The 21,141-nt window shown below is 44.7% G+C and overlaps 1 protein-coding gene across 4 annotated transcripts in view; it reads right to left on the bottom strand.

The window, feature by feature from the left end:
• The window catches only part of LOC1280524 (guanylate cyclase 32E), a 37,571-nt gene that overhangs the window by 14,552 nt on the left and 1,878 nt on the right, over nt 1-21,141 (bottom strand). For all 4 annotated transcript variants that reach the window (XM_061662488.1, XM_061662491.1, XM_061662489.1 and 1 more), the window contains exon 3: nt 466-1,027. In XM_061662488.1, the coding sequence (XP_061518472.1) occupies nt 466-733 (268 nt within the window). In that variant the 5' untranslated portion in view covers nt 734-1,027. The remainder of the gene's footprint in view (nt 1-465; nt 1,028-21,141) is intronic.

Raw genomic sequence — 21,141 nt, 5'->3', positions numbered from 1 at the left:
CAGGCACACTGCTCCGCCGAAAACGAAAACCAGCGACGTGTACCGCTTTCCCGACATGCCATTCGAAACGATTTTCGCTAACATTTTCCACCACATGGCTGGCAGGTTTCCAGTACGCTTTGGCCCGATATGCCGGTGCCACGATCGTGGACGTACCACGAGCAGTGGGTGCTCTTTGCGAGACGGATTAGTGAAACGACGTCCCGTCATGCCGCTTTCGCAAAGTGGCTAGTAGCTTGGGCGGAAAATGGTGCTTAATTATTTTTCCACTTCTCCCGCATGCTTGTCTGGGGTTTATCATTATGTGGTAGAAATGGTGTGTCTTTCTCGGTCCTTTGTTGGTCGGTAAAGAAAAAGCTTACACTAATGCGATGTAAATTTCGTTCTTTAACAGTCCTTTTTCGGGGTTTATATGTCTTATAACAGAACAAGAGAAAGCTTTTTTATGTACTAAATTAAACTTACCCGGTCGTGCGTAAACGCGATCGCCCGGCCGCCGCTGTGATCCGGTCAGATAGCCGACGGTAAACACATCCGCCCCGGTCAGCGCCACCAGCCCGCCGAGCAGGAGCCCCACTATCACCACGAACGCACTGCACTGCACCCCGACCAGCTGACGACCCACACCAACCCCACCGAGCAGCGACGCGCCCACCCGCCCACCGGTACTGTTTGCACTGTTTGCTTGCAACGCTTTGGTACGTTCGGTCGGATCGCGTCCACAGGACTTCATAACGTTACGTTACGCAGCGGGACACCGGGGCGAGAAGTCGGGCTGTTTCACACGCTCGTGCGACGCTCGTCGGTACGCGCTCACGGTCAACGGTTTGCCGTCCACGAGCCAGCAGCGGTCAGCGAGCATCTTACTGCCGGCCACGCATACCACCATCTTCCTGGCGCATCACTTGCAGCCGCTTTGGTGAGAGGGCGAGCGTGCTTCCGGCATACGGCTGGGGGGGGCGATAGTAAAAGCTCCACCAAGGGGTTCGAAAGCTCTCACTAAACTTCTGCTTTTAATAGGTGCAAACTGCAATGAGACAAAGAAAGAAGGGTAAAATTAGCAACAGAAAGTGACAGGCATGAGGACAGCGACGATCAGGAGCGGTGGTTTAATCAAACCTTCCCTCACGGTGCGTTGAATAGTTTAATTAATTTGTCGGTTATTTTATTCCACCGGAAATGAGCACCATCACCATATACACTCCCGGTGTGGTCGGAAGGATATGAAATTTAGTTTTCGGTCGGTGTTGCACAGTTGATTGCGCAGCTCTAATTACATATGTGTATGCTCGTTTATGTGCAAGCAAACTTGATTACGGTGCGGAAAACTGGAGCAAACAAATTAGCTCAACCGTTAGCAAATTCTCACCCGTACTTAGGTTAATAAAATCGGTTTTACCCACACGCGGGGAAACGTTTGGTCCATATAATTGGGAGTTTTAATTGTCGCACGCAAGGCAAGGCAAGAGGGGGAATATGTAATTGAATTGTGTTTTGAATTTTTATCGAGGCGTACTAATATTGAGTGCCAGTTAATTGAATTCATTTACTAGTAACGCACGAATGGATGACGAGTGAAGTGAAAAGATACATAATTAACTCTGATATTACCCAACAGTGGTTTAACTAATGTCACCAACGATTGGTTATAATGAAAAAACCAATACCACATGACTAAGCGGTCCAGATGAGAATCGATCAGCAACCAGTATCGTACAAACCAGTAGGTTTATTCTATCGACCACCAGGGTCATCCCATTCCCAAGAAGACTATTTTGGTATAGACCAACCAGTAAGCCAAAAAGCACCGTTTATTCTAGGAACAAAATGGATTGGAAAATCTAAAATCTTGTTTTCCGTGTTATTTATCATACAACATTTACACAGCTGTCTACCGACGTTTTACACCATTTAAAACTTCCATACATTTATCGCCGTCTCACTATCATGTGTGTCTCCAAAACGACACTTTACATTGCTAGTGTTTCCCCCTAGTGGAGCAAACTTTGTCATGAAACAGTGTCTGCAATATTCGTTTCGCTTTAGTTTGTTCTTGGCGCTGGGGGAAACTAAACCCACACGATTGAAAATAAAACCTAACTCAGAGCTTGCACAACGATACCACCCCATACAACCGAGATAGCTTCCCTACGCGGAGAACAGAGAAAGGAAAAACCAACCAAACAGTTGTGTCGGTGCTATATGAATAGCGCATCCACGATTACCCGATTTCCACCGCGGATGAAAACCCCCCAGAAGCGAAGGGATTTCATTCCATTTTCACATCGGAAATTGTTTGTAAAACCACCCACCATCAACTCCCAAATCCCAAATCCGACCCCTAAATAGCGCTAAATTGAAAGTTGACAATATCGAAAAGTTTTTGCTCCCGATGCTCCCTATGCTGCGCACACACTTGGCCCGGTCAAAACAACAAAACCGTGGCGATAAAACTTTCGACACATATGAGCAACATTTCGCTCGACAATTGGTCAATTCCCGGTTCACAAACTGAACACACACACACAACCGGGGCTGGGAGCAATATGTGTATGTTTGTGTCTAAAACAAAACTACAGGTTTTGGGCAAAAGCATTTCTCTATTTGACAACTTGCACAATTCCACCGATCCAGGGCCAGACATTCTGCTGTTCTGGCGGTGTTCGTTTAACCTTCATTTCCTCCCCCATTATTCCACGCAGTTGCACGCAATGTGCGACTCTGCTGAAGTGGAGATGTAATTTGCATTTCGGCGATATTTGTCCCCCAATGGAAACAAATTTACATTTAATCTCGTCTGGACGGCATGGATGTACTCACGCGGGGAGTCTGGATCCGTTCGATAGCGAGCTGAGGATCGAACCTGATTGTCTGGGACGGAGATGGAGCCTTACGATTGTTAACCCGGCAAAACGGATGCGGATAGCGGGCTTTTGTCAATTTGTCAATAAGAGAGTCATGCTGTGTTGGCGGTCAGCTGTGAAATTCCTGCTAAACGTTCGAGTTGGACCCTCATTTTCCCTCCAAATTGAAATGCCTTTGCTTTGGAGAAACCTACTCCTACTTCCAAGCTAAGCAAACGGCACCAACACAATGTACTATCATTGTTTGAAATATGTCGACAAACCCCCCATCCCTACCTATAGAACCAACGCCTTGAAAAGAAGTTTGCAATCAACATGTGTCCTGTCACTTTAGCTTAACCCTTATCACAAAGGTTGCCGAAAACGAACGAAATGGACTAACAACGTTGACGTACTGAACGGCAAACACACCAACCTTCACGTGTCTCATTACCATTCATTTGACTTAGAACCGGTGCGGTGCGGTTTGCCATGCTGGTAATTAGTTGCGAAAAAAGGAGGGTTCGTTCGCTTTGCATTGACATAGAAACCCTACTTAACAGTACGATCAGTTTGGGCATTGAGCTATAAAATTGGGACCATTGTCAGCGGGTAAATAGGTCATTAAAAGGTGGAGCAATTGTTGGCTCTTCTATTGTATTGTAGTGTTTGGGAAAGGGAGCTTAAACTACACCATGACTCACATACGCAGAAAAGAATAACTTAAAGTTACCATGAAGTTTTACCTTGTGTATATTTAAGTCTTTGTATGTAAAAAATATCATCACATTATGTGCTAACACTCTCTATGAATCATTTAGAATAACCCACCTATATTTCAGCACTAAAATACCACACATCCAAAAGGTGGAAGAGTTCCAGATGTTTTTTTCTAGCTCATCCATCGACATTGACCATTCTCCAATGCTATTTGTTTTGATCACCTGAGTGACATCCGACCAAGCGTGGGAGTGACGTTTGTTCTTAACACATTACTAACACTCCAGCCACCACCGTTCGCCACAGCCACAACTGCTACAAACCTCAACCTGTTCGAAATGCAAGCCATTCAGTCCATTTATTCCAACGTCAACCCAACGGGTGCCACTCTTCATAAACTGCAGCACCGATCGCTACGGTAGTACAGGTGGAAAATGGGCAGAACCGTTCACCATTTTCATTTTTCGCCATCCAAACCAGTGCCGGTACGGTAAGGTAGCCTTCCTTCCCCCGGGTTTCCCGCCCCGGGGCAGATCGTTGCAATGAGATGGCCAAGAAACAGTTCCACCACCCCACAAACGTATGCTGACAGCTGGCCGCCGCTAGCAATAAACGTCAGACGTCCGGCTTTTTGACAGTTTGGATAGAATTGTTACGATTTCTACACGCGACTCGGCAATTAAAGCACACCAGAGAATAAAGTGAACAATCTACAGTACAGGGGGGCGGGCTATAAAAAACGGGGGAGAGCACGTGAATCTACAAACCCTACCAGACAAACAAAAAAAGCGCATCAGTCACACGATAGTTGGGCAGCCAATAACAGCAACAGCAGTAACAAATGCAATGGTGTGATGCATACAGTGTGCGCGTTTTTATTGCCACTCGTTTAAATTTTTATTGCGCGAAGTGTTAAACATGTGTGTGCCCGCATGCAACTATGTTTCCATGTCCTCTTGCCACCGGTCCGGTACGGTAAAGAGGAGACAGAAAAAAAAGATACAGGCCGCACCACCGACACGGTCGGTTTATTACGATGCACAAACGGTTGGGACGGGTGGTCTAGTGTGTCGCCCGTTTGGGTGTCATTGCTACTGTGCTACGCCCCGTGTAGTGGCGCGCGATGACAAACTCACCCCGATTGCTGCGGGACCGTACTTGGGTGATGCGTGAAAAATTGGACCCCATCATAAAGCGAGCTTCCCAATAGGCAAATCAACTTACGGAGGAGGAGGAGGAGGGTGAATGTGTATGCAGGTTTGTACTGTTATCTACCTACCACCTGCTGATTAGATCTGACAGATTGGTATGCTCGGATGAAATCAAATAGAAAGTGAGTGACATATTCACAATGAGATTGCTGTTGTCAATTGGTATAGCAACTGTCAAGACATTAATCGTGCACAATGAGATAAGTTAAGGGAAAATAAATATTTTAGGACAACTACTAAGTATACTACTAAGGCCATTATCCTGGAAGATAGCGATGTCTGAAGTCCACTAGTTCACAATTCGATCTGACCTCCGACAACTTAGCCGTCCTCTTAGCACTATATCTTATCAATGTGAATTTTTAGCTCATTTGCTTATTCACCATGCATTCCAAGAAAACAAAGTCATTAACGTCGTTCTCACATTAATAATTCTTATGTTAGTACTCTTAGTATCCATAACAGATCCATCCCAACCTCAATACCCAATCAATTGGGTCAATACCCAATCAACCCTTGAAGAGGTTAGAATATATCTCACAGATACTTCAAAAACGTCCACAAGCAGATGTTCAAAATCCAACATCCTCTTGCAGACTGTTTACGTCTGGTCACAGATGCTTCGTGAATTATATTTATGAAGTTTTGCTTTCAATATTACAGAGCTTAAAAAAAAAACAATTGTCCCAGAAATACAATTTAGAGACCAGCTACAAAATGTTCAATATTAATTTAACCACGACGCAATGGCCACACTGAACATTGTAGGCCAATAAAGCAAACTTTTATCGTTGCAAAAACATAAAACTCACCCGTCGCATCATTTCAGCAACGATCGATATCGCTCATATTTACACTCCCGGGAGAGTCTGGCCCGGGAAGACAAATTGCGATGTATCGATATCTATATTGTCCCCACATTGCCTCCCTCTCACACCCTTCAGAATTGTCAACATCCTTCAGATGTGGCATCCTTCAAATCACATTTCACAGGAATGTTTCATTCACAGTTTTCCGATGAAATTGAGTTGGCGTTTCTGTCCCGCTGCGCTTCCTGCTAGGATTGGCTGCATGAATATTACTCACTGCTGGGTGAGCTGTTGAATGGCCCAGCTGAAAACTTTACGACCAAACTCCAACTGTCGACGTACTTCAGCAGGGTAATAGAAGAAGGGCGAACGACGCAAAAGAAAAAAAAAACACACACACACACACCCACCCACCCCGTCCTGCAAATAAACATCACAAACACTGCTCTATCACTACTGCTCCACTTTGATCGCTTGCGTGTGCTCACGGTCGCCTTCAACGCACCCAGTCAATTTCACCCAGCTGGATACCCGAGAGAGGTCTGGGTGAAACCCTGGTCGTGGTAAGCGCCTAGGCAAACTGTCGATACGATAAGACCGATAACAAGCGCACCACCGCGCCAAGACACGGAGACTTATCATCGAAATAAAAAGCTCAAGCTCTGCTGCTGAGGTTGTTGAGTGAGACTCTTCCCGGAACGGAAGAATGTGAAGAAGAAATACGGAACAGATTACAAGACAGTCGTGGATACATTGGCCGAGCTGCTATTACCTTGCTGCCAGAATTGCTTTATTTTGTTGCTGTGTGAAGTTGTGCCCCGCTTTGCTGTGTGCGAACGAAATTCAATCATAATCACACTTTATTGAGGTCCCAAATACAGCGAGCTAATTAACCCAGATTTGGACCGCGCTTTGGGGTTTACTTTTACGTACTTTTGGATGTATTTTTAGAAAAGTCAATCAGACCCACTTGACGAAGAAATCACCGTCTCTAAGCCACCGGACTCGTTGACTCCTCCTATCAGCCCCATTGACCTTCTGCACGTCATCAGGCACTCTGGTGTGCTGCTGCTGGTGGTGGTGGTTGTGAAGAAGAAAACGGAGCAACTACTAGAATGCCAAAGCAGCTCATATCAACGGCTCATAAACTTAACCTACAAATCGCACCAAGCACCGAAACACCAGCCCCACCACCTGTATTCCGTGTGTCGTTAGAATTAATTTTCTATTAAGTACCCCCGTGGCTGGCTGGCTGCTATAGTTGTGTTTTTTATCACTCAAGTAAACGCGAAGCTTCAGCTCTTATCCACCAGCACCACCAGACCAGACCCTTTGCTAGTTGCGTGATTGAGACGGCCGCTTGATTGACACATGAAGGTGTGCATGGTCGTCGTGGACCCCCCCTTGGTGGATGTTTTGTCTTAAGCTAATGGTGTTGCTAAGCTCGCGGAACTTGCGGCCAAGTAGCAAAATGTACATACGACCCAACCTCGCAGTGGAAGAAGTGTAACTATCAACGACCCGACACTGGCGTTGACCCATAAATGATAAGGCGCTTTTTAAAATTGCGCGAGGATCCATCGCTCGCTACCTCGGGGGAGAGCAGTGGCTGTCAGTGAGTTTGAACTGAAGGGTGCGGGCATGAATATAACTGACGCGAGAGCGCGAGTCTGACACAGTTTTGTAGGACACACTTCCGAGATTTGTTTGATTAGAGCTTTAGGTTTGTTTGATGTGGTGAATGTGGGTCGTTCTAACTAGCAGAAGCGACCTCTGCATTTGGGGTAGATTTCGTCAGGCTCAGCTCCACTCTGCATGCGTAAACCAAAAGGTTTAGAGGTTTTAGACGGTCAACACTTCGTCCTGTTTTATTATCAAAAAACTAATATTTTCAAGAAATGTAGAAATGCCATTCTCAAGCTAAGCCATTTGTTCACTTAGAATAACTCTTGAATTATACAATTCTTCGAAATTATAGTTTTTTAATGAGGAAATAGTCAGAACATTACCAAGTCTAATTGAGAATCAATGACAAATCCAAAGATATGATAGACTGTGTTCGGTCTACGACCCTACGACCAACGACTCTCAAAAGTCTGTTCCTATAACAAACCTTTTATCACACTAAAAAGAAAGGTCTTATATTATTATTGTCAAGAATTGGGCTTTTCATTTATCCAAAACGTCCTTTGTGACTTGATGAAATCATCTAATGGTATAAAAGTGATAAAACTACCAAATCATGACGATATTCATGCCTAAGACTTCTCAAATTCTAATTTGATTTGCCACCTAACAAAGACATCGTGAGAGCAGCAGCATCCAACACACATATGATCAACGTTCGCGCAACAGTTGACGGAATTCACACGACCTGTTTCGTATCTCACACCCGTTAAAACCACCCAAAAGCTCGTTATAAATATCGAAACGTGCGGAATGTACACACACACACATTCCGCTCACACTATAAACACTACACAACACAACACAGTTCCCGCCGCCGTATGGTAAAGATAAAGAGGAAACCTATTTTACGACCCCGGGTTTATCAGCTTATGCGAAACGGGTGGGATTTCGATTGTCCCTGCCAAACAAACGAACAACGAGGAGGACGCGACGCGTTCGTCGGGAAGCTCTTGCCGCACAATTTGTTGCCAAAGTATTCGAATTCAATTTTGTAGTTTATGATTCCGGCAAGGCAATGGCCGTTAACGATGAAAAGACCACCTCTTTCCCCTTCACCGTGGGGAACGAACAGTCACGCCAGCCTCTGGATGGCTTCGTTACGGAGGAGGGTTTGCGCGTAGGCACCAATGAAGAGAGCATAAGGATAAGAAAGCGAAAGCGCCACAACATTAAATCCACCCTAAAATCAATATTTGCTTGGAGCAATCTACAAACCTCACGCCAGCAAAGGATCAGTAGAAACGGGGACACACTTTCCTGGTGCCTTTTGGCTTGCGCTTTGGTTGGGTAGAGCAGGTTGTAAATAGCCGATTTTTATGTCATTCCAGTGTCGGTCCCATTAATGGTTAGGTTGGTCTGAGATTACCAAATGATGATAGAATGCTTTTTAAAGCCAGTTCAAAAAGCCCACAAAATCCAAGCTTTAATCGACGCTCGACTGCATCGAAATGTATTACTGAGCACGAAACTCAGAGCGCATGTAAATAAACAACAGCGCACATTGCTGCAGCCCAATGCATTCGTGTCGGTGCATTTTTGTGCATCCTGCATAGCGAAGAAGCGCACCGAAACATTCTCAATTTGCCATACAGCTCACATATGCTGCAGCGGAGAAAAGTGTGAAAAGTTTTCCCTTCGCATCATCGTATCGTATATTCCAACCTCGTCCATCGACCTCCACAGGGCCAGCATTGGAGCAGGTTATGTGTTTATAATAAAACTCTTTACCCCCCTTTGCCTTAAACGAAACCACAAAGCAAGGGAACGGAACTGACCGGGCTCAACGTGAAATACTTTCTGGGAAAAATGGAAGTTAGTTGTGGAATTTATCGATTCCACAAGCCGGGCTCGATTTGTGACCCTTTCCGTACGATCGTGAGCACGTCCTTCTGAACCGACGATTAGGGCTGAGCATTTAGGAAAAGGCTTCCGATGTTTATTTTAAGCACGAGTTATCGATAGTTGTAGTCATAAATCATTGACTATTTGTTGAGTGGAGCGTTCCTTTTTGTGTCATTTTATGTTTTATCGATACTAATTTATGATGACATTAATGCTTTAACAAAAGACAACAAGGAATAGGTTAATTTAGGCTTTTATTCCGTTTTCTGAGATAGTTGGAAGGATCAAACGAAGCTTAAATTTGATTGTATCCACTAACAATGCATTATTTATGTATGCCAAAATATGTACGTAAACCCTTGATGTAGCTTTAAAAGGCAGCCTTCCCATCGATACTTCCATCATCTTCACATTTGTGCAACCATCACCATTTATCATGTTTAACTGAGCACACACACGGGTGACACACATCAACATCAGCGTCTTTAATCTTGATTGCCTCCGAATATCGCACCCACAAAGCGGCCACCAAATCGATCTGTCATGCCCGTGCCCGTCCATCAATCGTCATTCTCTACACGACACACACACACACAAACAATGCCCCTGACATTTCCCTCCGCACATCTCGGCCTTTGTTGCAGGTTGTCGCGCCCGGTGAGGCGCACGCGGCACGCGATGATAATAAATGTGCAACATTCCTTTCACCGACCGACCGTCCGACATGATGATTCGCTAATTGTGGCAGTACGCTGACATGATTGCGATTAAAATCAGCCCAAACAAACCGCGGGGAAAAAAATGACGCAAGAATTCAGCTAGAGATCTTCCTTGACAAGGGACGTTCCCCTCCGTCCATATGGTAACGTCAGAATCGGTCATCCTACAAGCTAATTCTATGAACATAAATCAATCTAAATTAAGGTTCAAACCAGACGAACACTCTCGTACTGATTCGATGAAAAAAGTTGCTCCCACATTGCGTACACAGGATCAGAGTTAATGTTGGTAATATTGAGTTCTTTTGTATGTGTATATGTTTCTTTTACGCGATGCTCTCCTGACCTACTTTTATTATCAGATTAGGGAATGCCCGGGAGCAAAGATTCGACAGCAGTACAGTCGGTCTCGCTCGTGGCATAAATAGCATGCTTCCCCCTCGACAAACAGAAGCGGAGAAATGAAAAATGCTTTCCTCGTTCGCTTCTTCTTCAGGAATTTGGCACATTTCATTGCCCAATGTTTAGCTTATTGTCAATCAAAGATGTCGTTATGTGCCTAGAGCGTTGTGACTTGACTTGGAGGTTCATCCGATGGTGTGGAAACTTCTTCTCTATTTCTTGCTTTAAAATGATTTCTCCCCGTGCGAAATAAATCCGTTTCATTGAAATGTTTCATCAAGTAAAGTTTGGTGATCCGTCTGCCTTTAGTTAGCTATCGATCATTTATTCCTGGATATTGAGAAGCAGAGTTCCATGTAATTTATTGTTCAGGACTTCCGTTACAGATGTTGACAGCATGAACTCCAACTTATGCTACTGTGGATGGACTTTTCCTTCCAAATTATTCTACAAAGTTACAATAGCTTTGTCTTACAAGAATACTGTTGGTCCCTCGAAAACGGATGGACGTAGTTCTTAGTTATAAAACCCCTTCTTTTGTAGGTCAGCTCAAATCTCACGCTAAGAAAAGTGCTACCCAACACGAAGCCCATTCAAGCGGCATATCCATTAACGGCAGTAATACAGAGCACACAAAGACACACCACAAGGACCGCATGTTCCATTGTGTGTCACACTCGGTTGCGTTATGTTTAAGCAGTACAACCAACAGCGATTGCCCACTGTGTCGGGTCGAATCCTGGCGTGAATGTTACGTCCCTAGTACCGTTTCCCGTACAACGAAAATCAATTACTACCAGCTGTGAGCTGCACTACAATTTCGAACCTCCCCGGCATAACTCATCCGACTGGCAAACGTTTTTGTTTTGCGCATTGGCAGTAAGGCTTCGGTGTTGTTTATTCGACCCGAATAAGATGTTTTATGAAGTGCGTATTTTGCTGTAAGCACTGCGTATATACATCCCCTTTTCATACGACAAACGTAAATCAGGGCAGATTGAAATTTGTATTTTATTACAATTGTTTTTTTGTGGATTAAAAGTGAAATATTCATAATTCCATGCTTCTGGAATGTGAACTGCATTGTTCTCTGAAACAGTCACAAAATCTGTTCCGGAATTTTCTCCAACACGAAGAACGCACCACCACCACCCGGGTTCTGATTACATTTCATTCATCGCGCAAAAACTGTAACCATGGAATTTAAATTCAAGCCAGGCACGCTCGTTAGATTCCTCGCTGTTTGAATCTGTTGCATTTGCTAGCATTTCTTTGCCAGTCATACATACACACTGACACACACACACATACATCGAATGCTTCTGTTCTCGCTCTTCCGTTTCTATAGCGACCGTACAACCGTACGAGCAGAAAGGCTTTACTACGAGTGCAGAACAATGCCTCATTCATCAGACTGATATGCGACGGGTCCACGAATGCCGAATGCAGAAATGCCGGAGAATGCAAAATTAATCTGACAGAAATTGTTCCCCGCTGCTGGAGGGAAGTGGTGCGCTTTTACATAATTGATTCCTTTTAAGTACACATTTCTTTTGTGGTAATGGTTTCGGTCACCCGTCGGATCAGGCACTGCACTTTGCTTTGAAGCAATTCTAACATACTTTTAAGCTTTAATGTTGCCTCAACTCGAAAAATTGTGCTCTATGACCTACAATATTGCAACAGAAAAAGGACAAGAAGTCCGGAGCATAACATTTTTGATGGCAGGAAACTCTACACCACCCATCCCATCCCAATCATCATCATCATCAACACCGAACCTAGCGCACTAAAGTGCATATAAAAAGACTCAACATAAATTATTTATTTTTACTATTGTTTCCATCATTGCACACGCCCCATATGCTGCACCATGGTTGTGCTTCTATGTGTTGGTGCCGCAGAGCTAACGTGCACTTTCCTTTTCAATGAAATGCTCACTTTATATGCATGGGTTTAATGCAGACAGTAAGTATCGTGCCCCAACAGACTGTACTAACCCTTACCAGAAAAAGACCATCAGCTGCATCAAATAAACAAATTGAAGAGTAGGACAGTTTTTTGATAATTGTTCAACAATCTTTCAAATGTTAGCAAAGGAAACTAAGCTCTTTCATAAATCTACAATTGGTAATAAATTAATTGAAAATAACAACAAGCCACTCAAGGGTTAAAAGTGGGAGGTGCAATCGGCGCACGTGGTGACAGCAAAATATGCATCCATCGGCTGTCTGCACCTTTGTGCAACGCCAAATTAAATGCAACAAGTTTTCTGTAGGCTGCAGACTTCGCTCACGCTACTTCCCTCGCCGGGCCGTTGCCGTATGGTCGAAGCTTTAGTATTGGTGTGCATTGAACAAACGACCAACCAACAAAAACGACGTCCAGAGAAAGTACAATACTTCGGCCTACACAACAAACGTAAACGGCATCAATGCATTTGAGAGCTCCAAAAATGGAATGATGCTATAAATTTGTCCGCCAAAGCACGAACCCGAAACGATTGTGATATGATTCTGGCATTGTGAAGCAAAGATAACATTTCCCATAAACTGTGTCCTTTTGGTCGGTTTGAATTACCAATCATCGTTTTGTTTTGTGCCTCCCACACGCACCAGCTTGTAAGAGACGTAATGCACTCGTACCACGAAAGGGAACCCTCTCCGATTACCAGCGCCATGTTTGGAGTGCTTGCAAATCGGACACTAAAGCCGATTCTACCCGATGGTCCCGATGATATTTGCTCGTCAACTCCCCTTTTCGGTGGTGGCTTTTTGTTGTGCCAGGTCCATTACTCTCACCTTCACCGCGCGCAGGAAAGATAATTGGGTACCGGATAAATGCATTCGACGGCGGATGGCACGAAAAAGGGGAGTCGAACGATCGATCGAGAGCCGGCTCAGACGCCACAGGTGGTCGTGATTTTTGCTCCGATTTAAATTGCCGCCGTAAAGAATCGGTAACGACCGTGGCCGATGCTATTAAAGACACCCGAGTGGGTAGAATGACACGTTGCTGGGGACGGTTTGCGTCATTTGTACCCGATGAAACGTGACGTTCAGTTGATAAACCTGTAGTACTTTTCCTAATAGACACGTTGGGGATATATAGCATAAAGAGCAAAATGGAAATACAATGGTTTTTGTATGCGAAATGCGTCTCCACCGAGAAGCGTTGCAATAGTTCAGGAGATAAACCTTCCGCTTTGTAATTCAACCGTTCCGGGTTCAAGTCTAGACTGATTTGAAATTTCGAAAACATACCAAACCCTTGTCTTATTTGAAATGACCGACGAAACAAACGTTAAAGCAAATTAAATTTACACTCAGAACAAATCAACAAACCTCTCCTCCTACCCTCTCTGGTTAAAGCCATTTTTACTTCTTTTCGACCGAGACCGGCTCAAGAAAAGCTCCGAAATTAATTATTCCTCCCCGAAGATAGCCGCGCAACATAAATCATTCGACGACACCCTTTGCCCGCCGCGCACCATCCATCCACCCACCCACCATCCATTGTTCATTCCATCGCAGCCTCGCCGACGTGATAAACAAATAGCAAGTTATTAGCTGGCGAGAGGGATCACTTACGTCACACGGTGGAGCTATTAGCTTTGAAGAGGGAGGTCCCTGACCCATTTCCGGTCGTAAGAGGGCGAGTGAGTGTGTGTAATATTGGCTGTGCTTACTCTCCCTCCGCAGCCATACCTCCCCTGCCATTCAACGATCTAAGTATGTTCCAATCAGTGGTCGCATCTTTGCCATAAAATCCATGCTGCTTTCGAAGACTGTGGGGCCGCTCTGCACACTCTTGCTCTTCCCTCTAGCTCTCTCTTTCCTTGCTTTTCCGGGTTCACAATGATGACCATTTGAGTGCCGCTTGAATGGTTCGCAGGGACCGTGTATATCAGTGCGGTCTGCGGTAGCCATAGTGGTAGTAATCCATTGGAAGCTTATGACGTACGGTATTAGTTTACCGGCTTCAAGTTCCGGGCGAATGGTTTGGCCCCAAATCGAGATACGTCGAAGCACAAGAATCATGTTACTGCCGGCTGCTACACTAAAATGTACTGTTATTGCTACCGGGCGAGCAACAGTTCAATATCAGTGGATTAGATTGCTTGAGTGGATTATTTAAGACATGTATTTTATTGATTTCAATAGGGATTATAGCAAAGTGTGCTATAAAACTAAAGATTCGAGAAATTTAATATGAAAAATGGTACATACATTGTTTAGTATCTATGTTTACTTCCAACTCCTGGTGTACCTTCTGAATTATTTGCCATCGATAAATTCTCATATTGTTGTCAATAAACATACGCTTAGTGTACAGAGCACAAGCAACCGTTCCACATCACTCATAAACCATTTATTCTGATCGATAAATATCTACTGGTTGTCCAAATAGCTGCTCTTAATGTTTGCTACCGGGCTCCGACCACACATGCATGAAGTAGTGCACTACTTTTGACACGCTCTACCATAAAACAGCGCGGAGAGAACCATATTTTTCCACCAAGTACGGAAATTGAGCAACGCTTTGAGAACGATAAACAAGAGCACCGAAATGGCATATCCGCCTGCGCCGTGCACGTTGGTGACGATGATGGGTAACACACCCAGCCGGGGCGGCCCCAGAGACAACAACACCCCAACAAACAAGGTCCCCCAGCAAGAAAGACTAAAACCTACGCTCATCGCGTGCATTACAAGCACCATCAACAAACCGGGTGCAGAATGCAGTTACATGCAACCCGACGACTTCGGGGGAGGGCCATGTGTGTTTGTGTGTGTTTGTGTATGTACGTGTAGGATCTACGATAACCTCAATGGCTCATAAATCATTCCGTTTGATAATTAACGGCTCGAAACGGTACGTACAGAGCGGGGCCACCTCGGCCGTCGGCTGGAAAAGAATACTCCTCACTGCAGTGTCGTGCAGCTTGGCTACGGTGGCCAAAGGTGACGGTAGAGTACCACGTGTAATTATGGAATAATTTATGGTTAATTTGAATCATTTTAATTTGCACCGAATTCCAGACCACTGCTGAGGACATAAGACACTCCTGGCGCACTCACAACAGGCGGAGTGAAAAACTCCCCCGTTGCAATCGAAACAGTAACTAGCCGGTGGTACTGGAGGTGTAGGCAAATCTCGTGCTGGAAGGCAAGATAATTAAGTTGTGCCTGTCGCCACGGTGTTGCAATTTCGTGAGTGTGTGTGTTGAACTCTTGCAAATCCGATTGTGGCAATTATTGGCATTCGCTTTGTGCGGCTGTTGCGGCGATGGGTTTGTTTGGACGGGAAGGAAATTGGTGAAACCCCTATCGTCGTGGTTGTCGTTGGCGTGCGAGGCCCGTGGGATGTGATTCACTACTGTCAACACTGGAATGTGCAATCCAGTGCTGCTGCAACATTGTGCCGGTGTGTGAAAGGTTCGTTAATTGACACGGCAATCAGTTGGGAATAAAAATTAATCTCCAACAACCAAAACATGGAGTTCACATTAATTCATGTCTGTTTTGAGCTTTCTTTCAACAACAAATGCCAATGGAGTGTGATAAACGTATACTTTGTAGTATCAATTTATATGTGACATTATCTTGGAAACGACATTTTAAACACATGCCAACAGGAAACAGACCAGAAGTTATATATAGAGAAATAGTTCAGATTAGATTTGAACCCACGACATGCGATGTAGTAGACTGAGATCATATCCATGGCACTATATGTCTCTTGTTAAGAGAATGAGTTCAAAATAAAACAAGAACCAAGCCACAATAGTTCTCTAACACATTTGTTGCCTGGCACCGAATAAAACTAAGCTTACTCCAAAATAACCATAATAATTAAATGATAATTAAACAAATTAATTAAGCGATACGTGGAAATAAGTCCCTCGTTTCTTTTTAGTCACATAAAATACCACATCGTAAAACGCCTGACTTGATTTGCAGCGATATAAAAATAGTCCACTCTTGTCTGACGTCAATCAGGACCGGCGGGTAGTTCTTCTTCCAAAAACCGTTTCATCGATACATTTTTTGCATCCCTGACATCAAGAGACGTCGTGTTATGCACCAGATGCATCATATCCGTGCCAACTCCAAGCGATTTCCTTTTCCCCCAACTTATTCCACTTATTCTCCACTAACAAAAACTCGAGCAGAGATGCCACTCGAATCCCATTTTCAAGCGGCAACTCGGCGTTGTTTTTCAATGCTCCACTGCTGCGCCAAGCGTTTGGATTTCGGTAGCAACTTTTGACCAAAAGAGGAGAGGAGACGACGGCCACAATGTAATCCAAGGCCCCGTCTCTCCATAAACCCATCACGCACCAACGCACCTTGCGCGTCAATTTACGATCGGATGCGAGAATTCGACGTGCCGTTCGACGGCAGAGCGATGCTCCCGATATATACATATTTAAATCACCCGGATCGGGCGAGCTGCGCGGCATTAGAATGCTCCGGTGGAGTGGATGATACGTTATGAGAGCTAATCCGGGTCGAGGAAGAGCGTGATGTTTCGCAGCCAAAGGGATTTTAAGCGCGACGCACACACAAAAAAAAACACCCTTCACCCACTCAGACACTTACTCAAAAAATAGGTTAATGTTTGCTCGTCGTCTACCCTCTGCCCTGCTGGCCCCACCCGCCTAGTTCCTGGATTTTTCGCTCGTACACTCACCTTACCCGCCGGCTGGTTTGACAAGGTTAGATCGTAATGCTGCTGGTAAACATGTCCATAAATATACACTTCGGAAACCAGTTGGAACAGTGCTGCCGCGGCCACTGCCGCACACTCCGAGGGGTGCAAAAAAACACACACACACAAACTCAAACACACATAAGATAACCAAACCCAAGAGACACGAAGCTAACATTACTCACCATCCCGAAAAAAAACCGTCTGCGCACGTCGCCGACTGACAACTTCTAAAACCTTCATCCGGCAAATCGGTTTGTTAGCTAATTTGTCAGCGTGCGGTATTTATTTCATCGATCCATCGCTCTTGCTACCCCGCTACACCCCCCCCCCCCCCCCCTACCAGCGGTGTATAAGTTTTATTTCCCTAAAACACGCGTCAGCGCCGCCAAACCCAATCATGACGCCCAATCGATGCAATCAACAAATATGTATATGCACCAGAGACACTGCCTGCTGCCAATCGCTGCGCCACAACCGCCGTTGACAACCATTACGCTAAATGCGGCTTATTAATTTGACTACCGATCAGTGCTGCAGTAGTCGTAATAGTAGTAGTAGTAGTTAGCAGTACCGCCCGGCCTCTCCCCTCCGCCCACTTCACCGCCCGGGCGGTCTGGTGTCAATGCTGCTCCATCGGACGGATCAAGTCCGCTTCAGGACAAGTGTTGCCAGAGAGTTCGGATTTTTTTCTTCCTCTCCTCAAACACGCCTACCTCGTCAAGTGGCATTGCATCGAATAATGTCATTATGAAATCGTGCTACTTGCAGTGCTGGACGCCCCACCGCGTACCGGTTTGTGTGCCTAACGACGTCTTCTATTTTGCCAACCGGTGCTACTGTTTGCCGCTCATAGAAAGGGAAATTTTTGCTTCAATTTTACGTAGATTCAGAGATCAGGAGGAAGTAGAGTTAGTAGTTGAACGATCGATGCAGATCTGTCAACTAAATCACAACCAAATCGGGTAAAGTATGATAGACTAAAGAAAAATTGCATCGTCATGGAAGTAGCAGCAGCTTCTTAGAAGCTTTTAGATTCCAAATTATAATGGTTTTTAAACAAAGGAAATTGCTTACGAATATACTATCACCATTTGACACATTGATCTTCAAGATAAGCGCCATCTGGCGGGAAATAAACTCTATTCTATCAACACAGAGCTCTGATCAATCATTTTTTCATTAAAAGACAAGTTAAAAGACTCTTCTTAACCTAAAAAAGACTCTTTTACATTTCATATCAAGATTCGACATAAAATTGAGCATTTTGGACTGGATATTCCATCTTTTTGACATTTTGGTAGAACAGCATTTACCCTGTCCATTACAAATTATTGATCAAACTGTACGGTGGAATGGGAACAACATGCCAAACGAACAATCCTCGCAAAACAATAACCAGTTATGAGCGAAACTATTTAAAAATTACCCAGCCCCACACGAAACGATGACACACCGTCATTGTCCTTCTGCCAAAATAGGTCTTATTGCATAACCTACGCAATCCGTCTGTTGCGGTTTACGCCTCAAGTTACTCCTCCTGAGCAGTTGCAGGAGCTTCATCTCTCTTCATTCGTTGTGCGGTTTGTTTCTTTCTGCCAGCCACATTACACTTCCTTTGCCGGATTGTGCATTGTGCACATGTGTGTGTATGTATGTCCTTGTGCGGCAAAGCCAAATTGCTCACAACCCCGTACAAGGAACTACCGCCCGAAAATCACTAACTTTTGTTTCAAATTGCCATTTCGGTGAAATGATTATTTCGCACCGTGCCGGTAGTGTAGCGAAATGAAACCTTCGCCAATCGTACGCCCGCCTCTGCTTGCCAATCACTGCCGAATATTATTTTCAAAAACCACCAACCGACTGGCTTTTGATTGACTCCGCAAGGCTAAACCATTTACGGCACTTTGCGACCCCCGGTGACCCACGCGCCGCCCGTGTGTGTGTGGAGAGGTGTGTGTATCGGTTTCTTTTTTATTTTATTTCGATACTTTCCAACACCCTTGTCCAGCTCTGCTACTCCAGAGGACAAGTTTTTTTTAGCGAGGAAGGGAGTGTTTTTTTATCTCTCTCTTCTTCTTCTTCGGTTTGCAAAATATCCCGTGAGTCAATAGTGTGCCCCTTGCTTTCGGGGGTTTGCTGCCCGGAGGCCCTCGGGCTAAATCATTTAAGCCGTGATCTCGGCTTCGTTCACTTTCACCCGTGTGCGCCCAACTCTTTGGCAGTAGGTCAGCCGTCGTGGGCCGAAGGTGCCTAAAGGAAGCACCCGGGCACGGGCATACGTATTTTGTGCGGCTCACTAGGCCGTTATTGCCTTTGAAAAGAACAAAGGAGGCATGAAAATCCTTCCTGCCGGCAATCTTCGCATCTTGGTGACATCCGCTACCAGTTTCAGCCGTTCGCAGGTATAATAGTAAGCGTGTTCAAGGTGAAGATTGTGGATGGATTGAAATGTTCCAATACGGGATCGCTGTGTCATAAGACAGCCTCCTTTTCTGTAGGTGTCACGCAAAGGCTAGAGTTTATAACAATATCTTAAATCACCTGACATGATACACATCATAGGCTCTAAACAGCGTATTAAATAGACCATTCGTATGGTGGTGTGCAAAGCACAGAGCCTGCCATTCCTAAAGTCGTTGGTTCGAGCCTGATTCAATCGAACACCTACAAGCTTTTCTGTACCTTTCGTATCCTGTACCTTAGCAGAGCACATAACTCTGAACAAGCGCATAACTTTATTGATGCACAATTCATAGCAAATCGAAATAAAGAGTGACTCAGCCATTTCCAATGATAAATTCATGGACTGTTTTAGTAGCATCGGAGTGTGGAAAAGCCATGAAATTTATAAATCTAAAAACTTTTCAACCCCCGCTCGATTACATCATCGTAAATTTGGCCAAAAAATCGACCCATTCATTCATTCTGCACACCCGAAAGCCGATACACACACACACACAAAAACCGGTCCACACACACACGACCAGCCAAAGGGAAGTTGAAATTATGGGAGGTTATAAACTATATCTTTACCGATTTCGTAAAGTTTTGCACGCGACGTCGGCAGCAGCAACAACCAACCACGAGAGACAATCGATGGAGCGCCACAAAAAACTAGTTGCGATCGAGATACACGATCGCTTTGCGGGCACAGATTTTGGGGGGCGGCATTCATTAGCTGTGTGGAGGGTGCGTTTTCGCAAAGGTTTCACATACTTTCTGAATCGTGCCATGATTTGTTTGTTTATAACTCATCACTTCCCCGGGCCAGGTGACGTGGAGGACGTACACCCGGGAAAGGAAAGGGAAACCAAAAACAAACCGGATTGAAGTAGATAGGCCAGGAGACACCCAGGTGACGATAACGATAAAAAAGCGCAAACTTTGGGGAGTAAATATTACGAAAGGGTCGCACAACATTGAATAACGCTTGCGTGCTTTTGGAGCGTTATTTGCCTTCGGAGGAGAAACTTTTGTCGAAGACCATTAAAATAAATAATAATTTCTTCAAACTTGATATTAAACTCCCACAGAAATGCACTACTAAAGGCATAACGTTTCCTTTCATTGACCCATTAAAAACCGGCCCAATACCAATTCCAACGCTCGTTAAACCAACCGATCAAAGCTCATAATCTTATCGCATAAAACCGTACATCTACCAAATGTGGCCTATTTCTTGCCCCCGCTTTCCCAGACTAATTTAATCCCATCCCCCGCCGTCCGCCCAGTCAATCTTTATTTAAAACATGCTAATAATCTTTTTTTATGCTGACCTCTACCAACCATTTTAAACCATTACCATACGGCAAATCCGCAAAACCCCGCGCACATTGCGCAACAGATGTTTTGCGCGAGAACAGATCGTCTTTAACGATTTGCCGATCCGTCGATGTTTTACGACGCTTTAGCTCGCAGTTTGGTTTTTTTTGTCCGTTTTTGTCCGTTCCCTCGATGTTCTCTTTCGAACGACAATAAAATGCAGGAAAAAAAATCATTTCGCAGGTTGATAGCATCCGGCAATAAAACCTCCACGACTGGTTTTTCTCATCCCTCCTACCCCGGTACATGGAGCTTGATTGCGTGTTTGATGCGTACGAAACGGTTTTGTACACTAAAATCCCGATCGGTGTTGACGGCGTGCGACAGCATGTGAACCGATAAGCAGCGTGTTTTAATTGATAGT

This window comes from Anopheles gambiae, chromosome 3 (genome assembly GCF_943734735.2).
Source record: "Anopheles gambiae chromosome 3, idAnoGambNW_F1_1, whole genome shotgun sequence".
NCBI lineage: Eukaryota > Metazoa > Arthropoda > Insecta > Diptera > Culicidae > Anopheles > Anopheles gambiae.
The sequence above is the reverse complement of the archived record's forward strand: the minus strand, read 5'-3'. Positions and strand labels throughout refer to the sequence as shown.